This window comes from Pinus tabuliformis, chromosome X, assembly GCF_031772625.1.
Source record: "Pinus tabuliformis cultivar Carrire ecotype Pingquan chromosome X, CPIR1, whole genome shotgun sequence".
Taxonomy (NCBI): Eukaryota; Viridiplantae; Streptophyta; class Pinopsida; order Pinales; family Pinaceae; genus Pinus; species Pinus tabuliformis.
Window position 1 is genome coordinate 896,603,976 of NC_142308.1, and position 14,203 is coordinate 896,618,178.

The window sequence follows — 14,203 nt, forward strand, 5'->3', positions numbered from 1 at the left end:
AAAATATAATAATAAATTTACAGTGTACTTTTCATAAGTTACATATCAGTCGAGCGATTATTTAAAAAAAATGATAACATAATAATTTAATTTAAAATTAAGAGTGGGCTAAAAAGTCAACCTCGACACAAGAAGAGGCTTTGAATAAAAGGAACCCATATGATATTTAATTCAATAAAAGTTTTTTTTTTTTTATTAGTGATATTTACTATAGTAAAGAGGTTCACATTAAATGATAAATTAACATAATAGTTATAATAAAAATATAATATTAAATAATCAATAAAAATAATAATTAAATAATATATATATATATATTTATATTTAAATTTCATAATATAAGATAAAAATAATTCTTTCATCCATATATAAATATATAGTTGTAGTTTATTTGTTTTAAGTTTTGAGAGTTTTCTAGTATATTTTCTGGTTTAATTTATTCAAAATTTGGTAGAGATTTTTAGAATAAAATATTTGAGTTGTAAACTCTCTATAATCTTAGTATCTCAAAGATTTTCTAGAGTGTTGAATTCATATATGTAATAAGAAAAACATTTTAAATAACAAAAAATAAAATTGACCAAAAAAATTCATCTATCCAAAACACCAAATATATATTTTTATTTTTTAAACAAATAAAATTTAATTAAAAAAATAAACCAATTTTAAAAAATTATCTAATACCCCACACACGACTAATTAATTGAAATACAATATCATCCTACCAAAATCTAATCGCAATAAAGACCGTCTTTATATGGATATAAACATTTGATAATCATGTATTGACCATAACAAATTCCATAAATAAATTATTGTAATAATAAATAAAACTGGGAAACATCATGCGAACTAGACCGGTATGTCAAAGGGTGAGCCATACCATCATTGTCTTAAACAGAATCACATAATTACTTGCTTATAAATGGAATAGTCTAACTAGGTGGAGGAATTTCCTGGTTTCCGTCGCCACCCGGAAAAACGTTCACTTCCTGCTGTCGGCAATTCCTCTGCCCTCCGTAAGCTCTGCCACCCTCCGCCACCTTTTCGCATTAAATTCCTTATTTGATTGGATTGGAGCTGGTCTGGAGTAGTCTAACTAGGTGGAAGAATTGCCTGGTTTTTGGTTTTTGTCATTGCCTGGAAAAACTTCCAGCTCCGATCGTTGGCAATTCTTCCACCCTCCATCACCCTCCATGAGCTCCACCACACTCCACCACCTTTCCGCATTAAATTCTTGATTTGATCAGATCAGAGCTTGTGTGACAGAATTCGCATCGCGGAGAGTTAATGTGTGTTCCAATTCGAAATTTTGCAAACCACGATCTGCTCCCCTGACCAACTCGACTCGATCCCTACAGCTCACTCACTCCCAGGCTCGAATTGGCACTTTCAGCTCACCAGAAAACTCTCTTTCAAGTTGTGCAGCTCACCACCCAGGCGACCTGACCTTTAGGTTCATTCATCAAATTTATTTTTTCAACAATTCTAAAATATGGCTTATGGGTTATTTTTTGTCTGCATAGTTCCTTCCATGGATGAATATAAAGCTACTCTGTATCTGTATCTTCTGAATTATCTGCCATTGTTAAAGCTTTTCCAGTGGACTTAACGTTGAACCAGAGCTTGAACTTCTTTGGGAAAATACATATGAAAGTAAAATGGTCCTTCAGTGCCATTATTCTCTATAAATGCTGCAAAATCTTTAATTTTTAAGTGATTCTGGGTCCACAAAACTGAGGGAAACAAACAAACAAGCTGTACCACACAAACGCAATGTTGAAGCTGACACCTGAGATGAATTCCCCCCTCACACGCCATGACTTGATGCTACGGCTGCCCATGAAATAGAATCATGGATGCCTCTGTTAAAATGCTTGGGGGCATCAAGGAGATATCATTCTTAGAAAAAAAGAGTGGAGAGAAGAAGAATTTGGGAGGCAGGAGGAATGTAACTATGATGGCCTTTGTTGCTTTTCTTGGGATGAAAGAGCAGTATGAGACTCTGAGATTGAGCCCTGGGTCTTTTGAACAAGATGTGAAGAGAGCCTACCGTCGCCTTGCGTTGCAGGTATGCAAGTACCCATTTGAAGCTATGTCTCTTACTTTCAAGATTATATATTTTCAATAAATCTTCCATTTCTGAAGCAAATAGAGAAAGAGATACAGGTTTGAAATAGAAATTAAAAATGTCAGACTTCACACATTCTTGAGAATTTTTAAGAAAATTTGTCTAGCAATGTCCCTAGTCATATAGAATGGAGTAGTCTAACTAGGCGGAGGAGTTGCCCGGTTTCCGTCACCACCCAGAAAAACGTCCGACTCTAGCTGTTGACAATTCCTTTGCCCTCCTCTGCTCTCTGCCACCCTCCACAAGGTCCACCACCCTCCACCACCTTTCCACATTAAATTCCTGATTTGATTGGATCGAAGCTGGCCTGACATAATTCACGCCGCGGAAAGTTAATGCACTTTTCAATTCAAAATTTTGCAAACTGTGTGCTACTCCCCTGACCAGCTCGACTCAGCCCCTGCAACTCACTCACTGCCAGGCTCAACTTGGTGCCTGCAGCTTACCAGAAAACTCACTCCTGAGCTCTGCAGCTCACCACCCAGGTGACATGACCTTCAGGTTCATTCATCGAATTTATTTTTTCAACAATTCTACAATATGGCTTATGGATTATTTTTTGTCTACATAGTTCCTTCCATGGATGAATATAAAGCTACTCTGTATCTGTATCTTCTGAATTATCCGCCATTGTTAAAGCTTTTCCAGTGGGCTTAACGTTGAACCAGAGCTTGAACTTCTTTGGGAAAATACATCTGAAAGTAAAAGGGTCCTTCAGTGCCATTATTCTCTGTAAATGCCGCAAAATCTTTAATTTCAAAGTGATTCTGGGTCCGCGAAACCGAGGGAAACAAACAAACAAACTGCACCACGCAAACACAATGTTGAAGCTAACACCTGAGATGAATTCCCTCCTCACACACCATGACTTGATGCGACGGCTGCCCACAAAATAGAATCATGGTTGCCTCTGTTAAAATGCTTGGGGGTGTCAAGGGGTTATCATTCTTAGAAAAAAAGAGTGGAGAGAAGAAGAATTTGGGAGGCAGGAGGAATGTAACTGTGATGGCCTCTGTTGCTTTTCTTGGGATGAAAGATCAGTATCAGACTCTGAGATTGAGCCTTGGGGCTTCTGAAAAAGATGTGAAGAGAGCCTACCATTGCCTTGGTATGCAAGTACCCATTTGAAGCTATGCCTCTTACTTTCAAGATCAAATATTTTCAATAGATCTTCCATTTCTGAAAAATTGAAAAAGAGATACGAGTTTGAAATAGAAATTAAAAATGTCATACTTTACACATTCTTGAGAATTTTTAAGAAAATTTGTCCCGTAATATCCCTAGTCATATAGAATGTTAGAAAACATTAATATTGCACTCATATGTTGTTATAATCTGGTTACAGTATCATCCGGATGTTTGCAAAGAAGATGAGAGTGGGGTTCAATTCCACAAGATCTATCAGGCTTATGAGGTAAATTGCATGTCTAAGAGTAATCTTTATCTATATGCATTTTTATTCTGTAATATGGTATTCTTATGCAAGCCCACGATTTTCTGATTGTTGTTGCTATTGTGATAATGAGCAGACTTTAATGTCTAATTTAGCAAAGGCAAAGCAGCAAAGCTATTCTGGTGATTACTTTGTGGAGGGCGTGACGGGAATCAATAACGATTATTGGGATGAGTGGGAAGAATGGATGGGATGGGAAGGAGCTGGAACCCTTGATTATTCCTCTCATATAAACATTTATGCCTGATGAACCTTCGTCATAGACTGTGTAGGTGTCTATTGGCCAACCTTCCAAACAATTATGGCCTCTCCATGAGGGATCACATGTTGACTATTATGGGCTATCTATAAAGTTCTTGCTATTGGAAGAAAAACAACTGTCTTAGAAAGCCCATAAAGTTTCTTCATTCATCTCCTAGAAATACAATATGTTCTTCTACCTGTATAGTTGATTTTATTTCTCTTCCGTTGGCTTCCACAACACAAAGGACTTACTAATCTAGATGAAGCAACAACTTTCTGAGTTGTCTCTGTTTTAGTGAGTCATTTGATATGGTCATGGGTCCTGATTATTACTACCTGTACATATGTTCTGTTCATTTATTCTCTCAACTACTTGTACATTCCCGCGGGATATCTCTCCTGACCATGTGATTATTATGGGGTTCTGCTCTTCATTAAAGTGCTCCTAACTATTCTTCCTGTAATTTGTAATGAAATTCCTTTAATGGAAACCATTATTTTGATTAAGAGATCTTTGATCATTGCGATGAAATGTTGTCGTTTCATTACATAATGAAAAATTTCTACATATTTGATCCTTGAGATAAAATGAAACCATTTCATTCCATAATGAACTTTTCTATTGTATATCATCCTTAACAAGGCATTATTCTAGGCTGGAACTATAGGCAATCCCTGCCTGTATTTGCAGGATTCAAATGTTGTTAAGTTTTAACATTAATGTTGATTTTATAGGTTTCATATGGGACTAAGATATATTCAATCAATTAGTTTTGAGTATTTTATTTATAGATTGTTACTGTGACAAATCTAGGGTAATGCCTGACAAATTATGCTTGGGGCTATAATTGTGGGGCCATGGAGTTGAGCATTGATGCCTAGATCCTGTAGCAAGAGAGATCTGAATTGTGCAACACTGGCAAAGTTAATTAGGACGATTGAAGTAGGCAAAGTGTCCAGGTTACAGATGTAGCAGCGAAGAGTGGCAAACAATGGGATGGCACTAAAACTACTTATCTGATAGATCCGGAAGAAGAAACTCATCAATGGTAGTTGTTATCTCTGAAACCAGGTGAGTGTAAGTCACTAGCAACATTACTGATTAGCATATAACTGAAATTTTTGGTTAAGACTATTTCCATTTTTTGGAAATCCAAATTGTAAAATGCGCTTTAAAGGATGGATTTGTAGGGATTGTGGAAATTTCATAATCAAATTCCTAATGTAAATTTTAAAATTTCATCTTATATTAAAGGTTTTCTAACTTTTTGAGAGTGCTCTCTTCTTTCTAAACCCCTTAAAGGTGGGGCAGGAGTGTGGAGTAGAAATTCAGACAAGTAAATAGAGCATTTAAACTATTTTCTCTGCCCTGCCTCTTAAAATGCTTGAAATTGAAAGTTTGAACTGTATCTTCAGTAGGGCATAGATCAATTCAGAAGTGTTTAAAGCTTGCTTTGAGGAAACCAAACTGCATAAAGTAGGAAATGAGAAATACATTTTGTTTTGAAAGGTGGGTTTGCCAAAAAGGAATCTAAAACCATTATATTAGAGGACTTAAGTATGTAAAAAAAAATGAGAGACACAGAGTTTGAAAGGCCACACATGAAAACATAAAACTAAGAATTTGGAGAACCAGTTTGGTTGGGTCATTAATTGAGATATTAATGGGATGCTCTTGCATCAATAACTAGAACTCCTCCATATTTTTTTGCAAGTCCGAGACAGAGAGTGAGGAGAAGACAACCTTTCTTTTTTGACTGATCCAAACAAAGGTCCATATGCTCAACTTCCTATCTAGAGTAAGTGTGAGCCACAAAGAACTTGATGTGGCAATATAATTCCAATGTCTTGAAAATTTTATGTCACAGGTGCGACTGGTGCCCAAATTGAGGATAAATTATGGCATGTGTGCTAATGTTCTTTGCCCGGAGAGAAGCTCTCTTAGAATTTACTTTTGCCTCCAACAACTTGAGTTTTATTTGGGATGCCAAAGAAACAACTCAATGAAAAGATTTAGCTACCTCCATGGCTTTTCAATTCTACACGAATTTGACGAGTTGGAGATCAACCCCTATGGCCTAGGCAAAGAGCCATTAAGGGGAAGGAAAATAAGTTGAACACAAAGAGATGATGGAGGAAGGGATTAACTAGTGTAAGGAGTAGATAGGGTTGAAGAGCAGGTAAGAAATTAACATTGAAATCCATATTCACTAGAGGAAATCAAGAACACTAGATAGCCCACATGCTCCATTGATAAATGTTGCCAGTTCTAAACATCAATGCCACAGGTACAAGGGCCATGATGCAAAGGATTCGATGTCATTGAAGTTGTAGGGTCGTTGTAGGTATATGCCTTTAGATGGCAAGAGGTGACACATGTATGTGGGTCGATGAATGCCATCTCATACTCCTGCACTTGAATTCTCTGCTCGTAGGAAATTTTTGAGAGGTTTCAACCTTAGGGTTGATTTAAAATATTTAATTGTAATAGCGAATCCTAATCACCATGCAGTTCAAGAGAAAATATTGTACTTCAATGTCAAGAAGTCACAACTCAATTTTCATGCATATAATAGATATGAAATAATTTTATTACAACAAAGTTCATATCATTGAACATGTCGCACTTATCTTCAAGATATATGTTAAAATCTCTTAATAGTTTAAGCCCTATGTTATGTTGAATCCACATGAACCACAAGTGTTGTAAGTTACCTAGTCAAAAATACAACAATACAAGCTGAAAATCAAATTTGAGAGTACACAACGATTAGGTAATCAAAACACTTCATTAATATATAATAGATGAAATACATGCACATACTTAGCATATCACAAGTTGGTACAATATCAAGTTCTCCAAGGTATAGCTATGGATACCTTGAAACCCTGGCCACCAACTCCTCCCAACTAGGAATCACTTCTAACATGAGTTGGCCAATCCACCAAGAATGCTCAACAAGCTAGCATCATCTTTGGCAAGTCCTTCTTAGCCCAAGCAAAGTGCATCCCTCTCTTCTTCTCGCACATAACAAGTAGCTATGAGGCTTCTAAAACCCTAGTCTTCTTCTCCAACAAGAGCTACATGAAAATTTTTATCTTTATCCCTCTATGATTTATTAAAAACCATAGCATCTTTGCATTTTTAGGGTGAAACCCTCACCTTAGAATATCCCTTGAACTCTCCAAGAACTCTTGTGCAAAAAGAAAAAGGGAGATAATACAAAGAGGATACACAAGAGAGAGGAAATAGTGCACTCCACTCCTCACATCTCTAATGCAAATGTGTGATGAAACAATGTATGAATGAACTCTCTCATTTTCCTATTTATGAGGGGTAAGGGAGGTCAATAATTTTTTGGGGAATTGTTTATATTTTTGCCCCTAGTCCTGATCATTTACTTGTCGCATCACCTAAGGTTGGTGTTATTTGAGGTCTACAAGAATAATCTTTAAGAGACAAGTAAAAGGTTTCACAATGTATGCCAAGAAGGGACACAAATTTTTGTTGATTGAAGTGGACAAATTTGAGCTGAGGAAACTTCTAAGGCTATTGACTTATGTGCTGTATTGGATTCACTACTCCTTTCTTTGAGCTATTATGCTTTCTAGCCTCTGGTGTGCCTCTTTTACTATTGCAGTGGTTAATTCTATTCACTCAAAAAGTTATGATTTGTAAAAATTTGAACTCAGATCAAGAAGCAACTATATATATGTGTGTGTGTGTGTGTGTGGGCATAGTAAAGTTTTCCTGTTTATGAATCTTTTGTGTAAAATCCCATAAAAAAAATATGTTCTAATTGATCCTAATGGAGTAGTAAAAGATGTGATCTTAAAGTGCCATGATGTGACTGTGTATCAATTAAAATACATGAAATAAATATTGTTAGTAACCCAAATGATAAGCATGTTCCATGTTTTCAGCAAAATTAAAATGATATTGAAGGGTAGTTGAAAAGAGACCTTAGATGAAGGAAAACAAAGCAACAACATTTTGTGGCAAAGGATTACTTTATTAGAGTACACATAGCTGGTAATATTGATTACAGAGTCTGAGTTGGTAGGAGCCTGAATTGGGAGCATTTGATTTCTCCTAAGAACTTTACTGCAACATTAAATCTATTATACTTCTTTTGCAGTCTGAACTGTCAAAAATTGCGCAGCAACAAACTGAAATACAATAAATTTTACGTAATAATTCAATTCTTTGATCCAAGAAAAACAATATGGAAACTGCATGAAGGAAAGCACAGGCCACACATCAGTTACAAGATGATGTGTTTTCAACATAAATTGTGCAATATCATTTACCCTGTCAAAAGTTTTGGAGCAGTTTGTCTGGAAATTGCAACATATATAATGATTTTTGTTTGACATCGATGCTCAAAGCAGAAATGACAGTTCTGTGGGATAACATCCCAAACCTTTTCCTTTCTGGTAGAAGCATATTATCCCTTGCAATCCTAGACAAATTAGCATACACAAGCTCAAAATAATTATTTCCAGAGTACAAGAAGATCCATGAAACAAGATATGACTTACAGAATGATCACTCTGTTGGAAATAATACTGAGAGGGGGGGGTGAATCAGTATTATCAGAACTATAAAACTTTTTCAATGCTCAGAAACATATACGCTACTTCAGTTAAGTGAACCCGCGTGTACACGCTACTGTGTCTAAAGAAACTTGCGTATATCCAGAAATCTTATGATTCAGTTAGCTTAGTCTTCAGTAAATACATCATATCATTATTAAGCATATTAACAGTAACCAGGTGCAGAATAACAGAACAGAGCATCACACAAGAGCCACACACATGAACACAAAGATATAAGGTGGAAACCCAATGTGGGTGAAAACCACCTGCTGCAAGTCATCTCAATCTTCTTCTTAATAAGAAAATCCTTTTACAATGTTTATACTGGTGCAGTCTTATACCAGCACGGGAGCTACAACCCCCTTTGCTCTTGTACTAGCCGATCCATTTACTAGTACGCAGGCTACTACCTGCTATAATGCTCCAAAGATCTCCCTTAGCTTTTGTACTAGCTTAGATACTAGTACGTAGGTGCTTGCCTACAATCTTCTCACCTTCAGGTACCACGTTTCATCAATTTTCAGACTGGATACACTGAAGCACAACACATAATCTGTAAGGCCACTTTTCATCCAATTTTCATACTGGACCCATAACTATCATTGAAGCTCAAAACAATCATCAAACCCTGAATCACTGAAACCCTGTTAACAACAGTCACCAGAACACAGAGCAGACACAGAACTCTGTAATAACCATTAGATCCATCTGCAACTTCAAATATCAAGCTTTACAATGTATACGCTACTTCGATGAATCAAACCCGCGTGTATACACGCTTTTTCCAAAGACAACCCGCGTACAGATCTAAAAATAATTTCTCATAACTTGCAGCTGTACCAGACATCAGTCATACTCATAACACTTATAGAACAATACATGCGTCAGTATGTAGATCTAGAATAAGCATCATAAAGATAGTTCATTTCAAACCATTTGATCCCGATCTCTCCTTAGATCTTGTTCTCCATCAACCGGTGAGATCTATCCTTAACTCAGATCAAGCAATGCATCATCAACCCATAACCCTGCATACTGGATCTAATGCTTCATCAGATATTCAAGACATTTCAGATACATTTGCCTAATGATTTCCTTCTCCTTATATAGCCTTAGGCCTTGTTCAATACCAAGGGCCACAACCATAGAAATCCAATACCATCAACTTCAAAACTAGGGATCAACACGTCCGTCGAGACACCAAGGTCCAAAACCATAGGCACAACTTCCAAGGAATAACCGCCGTGGACCAAAGATAAGTTTTCCATATACACGCTCTTTTACTGAAGCAAACCTGCGTGTACACGCGACTTGGGCTTAATGAACCTGCGTGTATGAACTTTCTCTTCTTCTTATAGTCTGATCATCAATTCCTTGCTGTTGTCCTTCTGCACTATGATTTCTCATCAGTGTGGTTTGCCATCAAGGACAACACTTGTCTCATAATGCCAACAATCTCCCCCTTTGGACTTGATGGCAAAACTAACTTGTCACACTTAGAACTATCATCTGATTCCTTTGAGCCGTCCTCCATCAGTCACATCTGATATCTCTTCTGAAGATTCATCCAGTTATACATAAGTGAGATATTCTTCTATGAGAGGGTTGCCATCAAGTACAACACATGCATCATAATGCCAACAATCTCCCCCTTTGGACTTGATGGCAACAACACCAAATTACTCTCCCCCTTTGACATCAAGGGCAAAGGGTGGACCAAGATATTCTCTTCCTTTGCTGAATCATTTCACTGTCCATACTCCCCCTGAGTACCTGCTGAAATCTCTGAATAATCTCCCCCTTTGTATATGCCAAGGTGTACCAATCTGTCCATGCTCCCTCTGAGTACATGCAGAATCTCTGTACCGCTGAAGTGTGTTGTTCATGCTCTTCCTGACTGTAGGCAAGATCTACAAAAGATGTTCTTCAAGAAGAACATGACTCTCTACATCATAAAAGACCTTCCTATCACCAAAGACTCATACATACATCCATCTCTCAACTAAGTGAGGATATACAAACATTGACTCATCCAGCCAACCAAGTGGGGATACATCAAAAGTTTACATATGACAACCAATCATATTGCATCAATCATCCCAGGCATAGTGGGGAAACCAAAATAGGCCGTTACATGACCTTGACACCATGAAAGAGATACCATAAAAGAGATATATGACATAGAGACGAAATATCTAAAGTAAGACTTATGAATGTCACCAATAGCATCTGATAATCACCATTCAGATCAGCAACCAAGATTTCCTTCTGTGCTCCTTCTCCTGAAACCAACAACAATTGAGAACTAGAACCAAGAGCTTTAAGATAATGCCAACAATGCATCATTTGGAAGATTATCTGCTTCCCCTGAACCTGTGCCAGATGATCTCTGTCAGACCCATATCAGATTTTCTGCAACCAACATCTGTCCCTGCTGATTTCCTTCAAAACTCCATATACGCGTCTGCATCCACATAAACAAGCGTATATACGCGGATAGGCCTTATGAAACTCACGTACAACCATTTCCATATCAGCAACCTGTAAAAGTCCTGCAGCATGGTATGTCATGTCTTTCAACAAAGCAACTTTGAGTAGTCATTCATGTATCAGCACTATGTATCTTGAGCTCAAGCTCATTTGACAAGACTTCTTGATATCATCATCAGCAACAATCCTTATCCACATGAGTGCCTGCATCATAACTGTATGATCTTTATGCATATGACAACAGCAGTATATAAGTGACTCATCATCAAGTGAGGAAGATGTGTATTCAAGCTTTGTACTTCTCCTTGTCCTTATGAAGATCACCATGTAAGCACTATATATGCATCATCAAAGAATCAACCATAAATCTGATCTGAACATCTTCTATGTAACATCAAGAATCATATGAGAGTTTATCATAGACAACTCACAACCACATCATAGCAAGATATATCATTTAGCCATATAAGAATCATCACCAAGGATTATTAACCATAATGCCAACAATGAATTACTAAAGGCATATGCTCCCCCTCAACCAGTGCCATCTGTTCGATCTGATCATGCATATATCAGCAATAAGCATCAAAACATCATCATCCTCAAGTTAGGATAAAAAACACTTCTAGACATCATACAAGTAACAAAACATTTCCACACATCCTCAGCAGACTGTAACCAATAGAGCAAATAACAGACTGAATCATATCAGATCCTTTTTCTGATCTTGTCCTCACTGCTTTTCCTCAGACTGACATATACGCGACTTTGCAGTGTCTAACTCGCGTATATACGCGACTTCCCTTTAAGTAACTTGCGTATGAGATTCAGAACACTGAAGTTTTACACTTTCAGCTCCCCCTGAGTCTGATATGTCTGTGCTGTGCTGTGTCTCAGTACATTGTGCTGACTGTACTTCCTTCTTCCTCCATATCTTCAAGTGTGATGAGGTTTTCTCCTTTCGGTGTGATGTCCATCCTTTGTTCCTGCATTCCTTTGCTATATGTCCAGGCTTGTTACATATATAACATCTTACATGTTTCATATTCCTCCTGTAGCAATCAGCAGCTTTGTGACCATACATATTGCAAGCAAAGCAATATCCATTAAAGTACCTTGATTGAGATGACCTACCTACATGATGGTCTTGAACCCTTCTTCTTCCACATCTAGCTGCAACATGTCCAAGATTATGACATACATAACATTCAACATTATTCATAGGAGGAGTAAAAGATTTTCTTTGAGGAGTCTTTTTCTTTGATTGTTGATGGGGTTGACCTTTCATCTCCTTGTTGATCATTTTAGAGTTCCTTGCCTCACCTTGTGAACTAGATTCACCTTCAACAGATTCATGAAAACCAAGACCAGTCTTGATAGCAGGAGACCTTTGACTACTAAGAATATCATTCAAGGCTTTAGTACTATCTTGAAATCTCAAAAGTTTATCCTTTTCTTCTAATTTACCTTTCAAGATATTTACCTCAATTTGAAGTTGTTCCTCCTTTTCTAGACATAGCTTCTTCATGTCTTCTTCATCTTTCCTTCCTTTTTCCAACTGATGCCTTAGTTTGAGAATCTCCTTTTCTTGTTCTTCATTCAGATCCTGTTGCATTTGACGAATTCTGAAGGCACATTCTAGTTGAGATTTTAGACTGGTATCTTCATTTACTTGTTTTTCAATAGCTTGGAGTAGATCTTTATTCTGCTTCTTTGATGCTTCAAGATCTTCCTTTAGCAAGCGGTTTGTGGCTTCAAGACTTTCATAGTAACTTGATCTATCTCTGAGTTTCTTGATTGTTATGCTTCTTTCATTTGCTTCGTCTCTTAGTGACGTTACTTCACCCTGCAACTTTTGACATTGATTTTCCTTGTCCTTGAGTAACTTTCTTACCTTGTTTCCTTCCTCTAGTTGAGCTCTTAGTTTGGTAACTTCTTCTTTGAAAGCACATTCCCTTTTGTTCAATAGATCTTGTTGATCTTTAATTTTGTCTGCAAGCCTTCTAAATATTGCCTCTATTTGATACTTGTCTTGCTCACCCATGAAAGCATGTTCAGTGGTTTCACTATCACTTCCATCTCTTTCACAAGGAAATATAGCTGGAACATCAGAGGATAACACATTCATACCTGATAATGATTCTGAATCTGATTCTGAATCTGAAGAGCTTCTTATACCTAATCCCCAATCTACTCTCCCGCTGTCATATTCCTTCTGAGATGTCTTCTTCTTCTTATGAGCTTTCTTCTTAAGCTTCTTTCCCATAGTTCCACGGATCTCCTTCAAGCGATCAAGCTTCTACCAAAGGACCTGGCTCCGATACCAATTGTTGGAAATAATACTGAGAGGGGGGAGTGAATCAGTATTATCAGAACTATAAAACTTTTTCAATGCTCAGAAACATATACGCTACTTCAGTTAAGTGAACCCGCGTGTACACGCTACTGTGTCTAAAGAAACTTGCATATATCCAGAAATCTTATGATTCAGTTAGCTTAGTCTTCAGTAAATATATCAGATCATTATTAAGCATATTAACAGTAACCAGGTGCAGAATAACAGAACAGAGCATCACACAAGAGCCACACACATGAACACAAAGATATAAGGTGGAAACCCAATGTGGGTGAAAACCACCTGCTGCAAGTCATCTCAATCTTCTTCTTAATAAGAAAATCCTTTTACAATGTTTGTACTGGTGCAGTCTTATACCAGTACGGGAGCTACAACCCCCTTTGCTCTTGTACTAGCCGATCCATTTACTAGTACGGAGGCTACTACCTGCTATAATGCTCCAAAGATCTCCCTTAGCTTTTGTACTAGCTTAGATACTAGTACGTAGGTGCTTGCCTACAATCTTCTCACCTTCAGGTACCACGTTTCATCAATTTTCAGACTGGATACACTGAAGCACAACACATAATCTGTAAGGCCACTTTTCATCCAATTTTCATACTGGACCCATAACTATCATTGAAGCTCAAAACAATCATCAAACCCTGAATCACTGAAACCCTGTTAACAACAGTCACCAGAACACAGAGCAGACACAGAACTCTGTAATAACCATTAGATCCATCTGCAACTTCAAATATCAAGCTTTACAATGTATACGCTACTTCGATGAATCAAACCCGCGTGTATACGCGCTTTTTCCAAAGACAACCCGCGTACAGATCTAAAAATAATTTCTCATAACTTGCAGCTGTACCAGACATCAGTCATACTCATAACACTTATAGAACAATACATGCGTCAGTATGTAGATCTAGAATAAGCATCATAA

The 14,203-nt window shown here is 37.2% G+C and overlaps 1 protein-coding gene across 1 annotated transcript; it reads left to right on the forward strand.

The window, feature by feature from the left end:
- The first annotated feature begins 3,031 nt into the window (after positions 1 to 3,031).
- LOC149142573 (chaperone protein dnaJ 8, chloroplastic-like) lies at positions 3,032 to 3,831 on the forward strand. Its single transcript, XM_089446999.1, has 3 exons — positions 3,032 to 3,247; positions 3,477 to 3,545; positions 3,661 to 3,831. Exons 1-3 carry the CDS (start codon positions 3,032 to 3,034, stop codon positions 3,829 to 3,831), a joined length of 456 nt encoding a protein of 151 aa, XP_089303125.1.
- Positions 3,832 to 14,203: the final 10,372 nt, after the last annotated feature.

Excerpts from the sequence above, each read along its gene's own strand:
- LOC149142573 (XM_089446999.1), top strand. The coding sequence starts at position 3,032 with ATGGTTGCCTCTGTTAAAATGCTTGGGGGTGTCAAGGGGTTATCATTC. Across the intron at positions 3,248-3,476 it reads ACCATTGCCTTGGTATGCAA|TATCATCCGGATGTTTGCAA; the intron begins GTACCCATTTGA and ends ATCTGGTTACAG. Across the intron at positions 3,546-3,660 it reads AGATCTATCAGGCTTATGAG|ACTTTAATGTCTAATTTAGC; the intron begins GTAAATTGCATG and ends GATAATGAGCAG.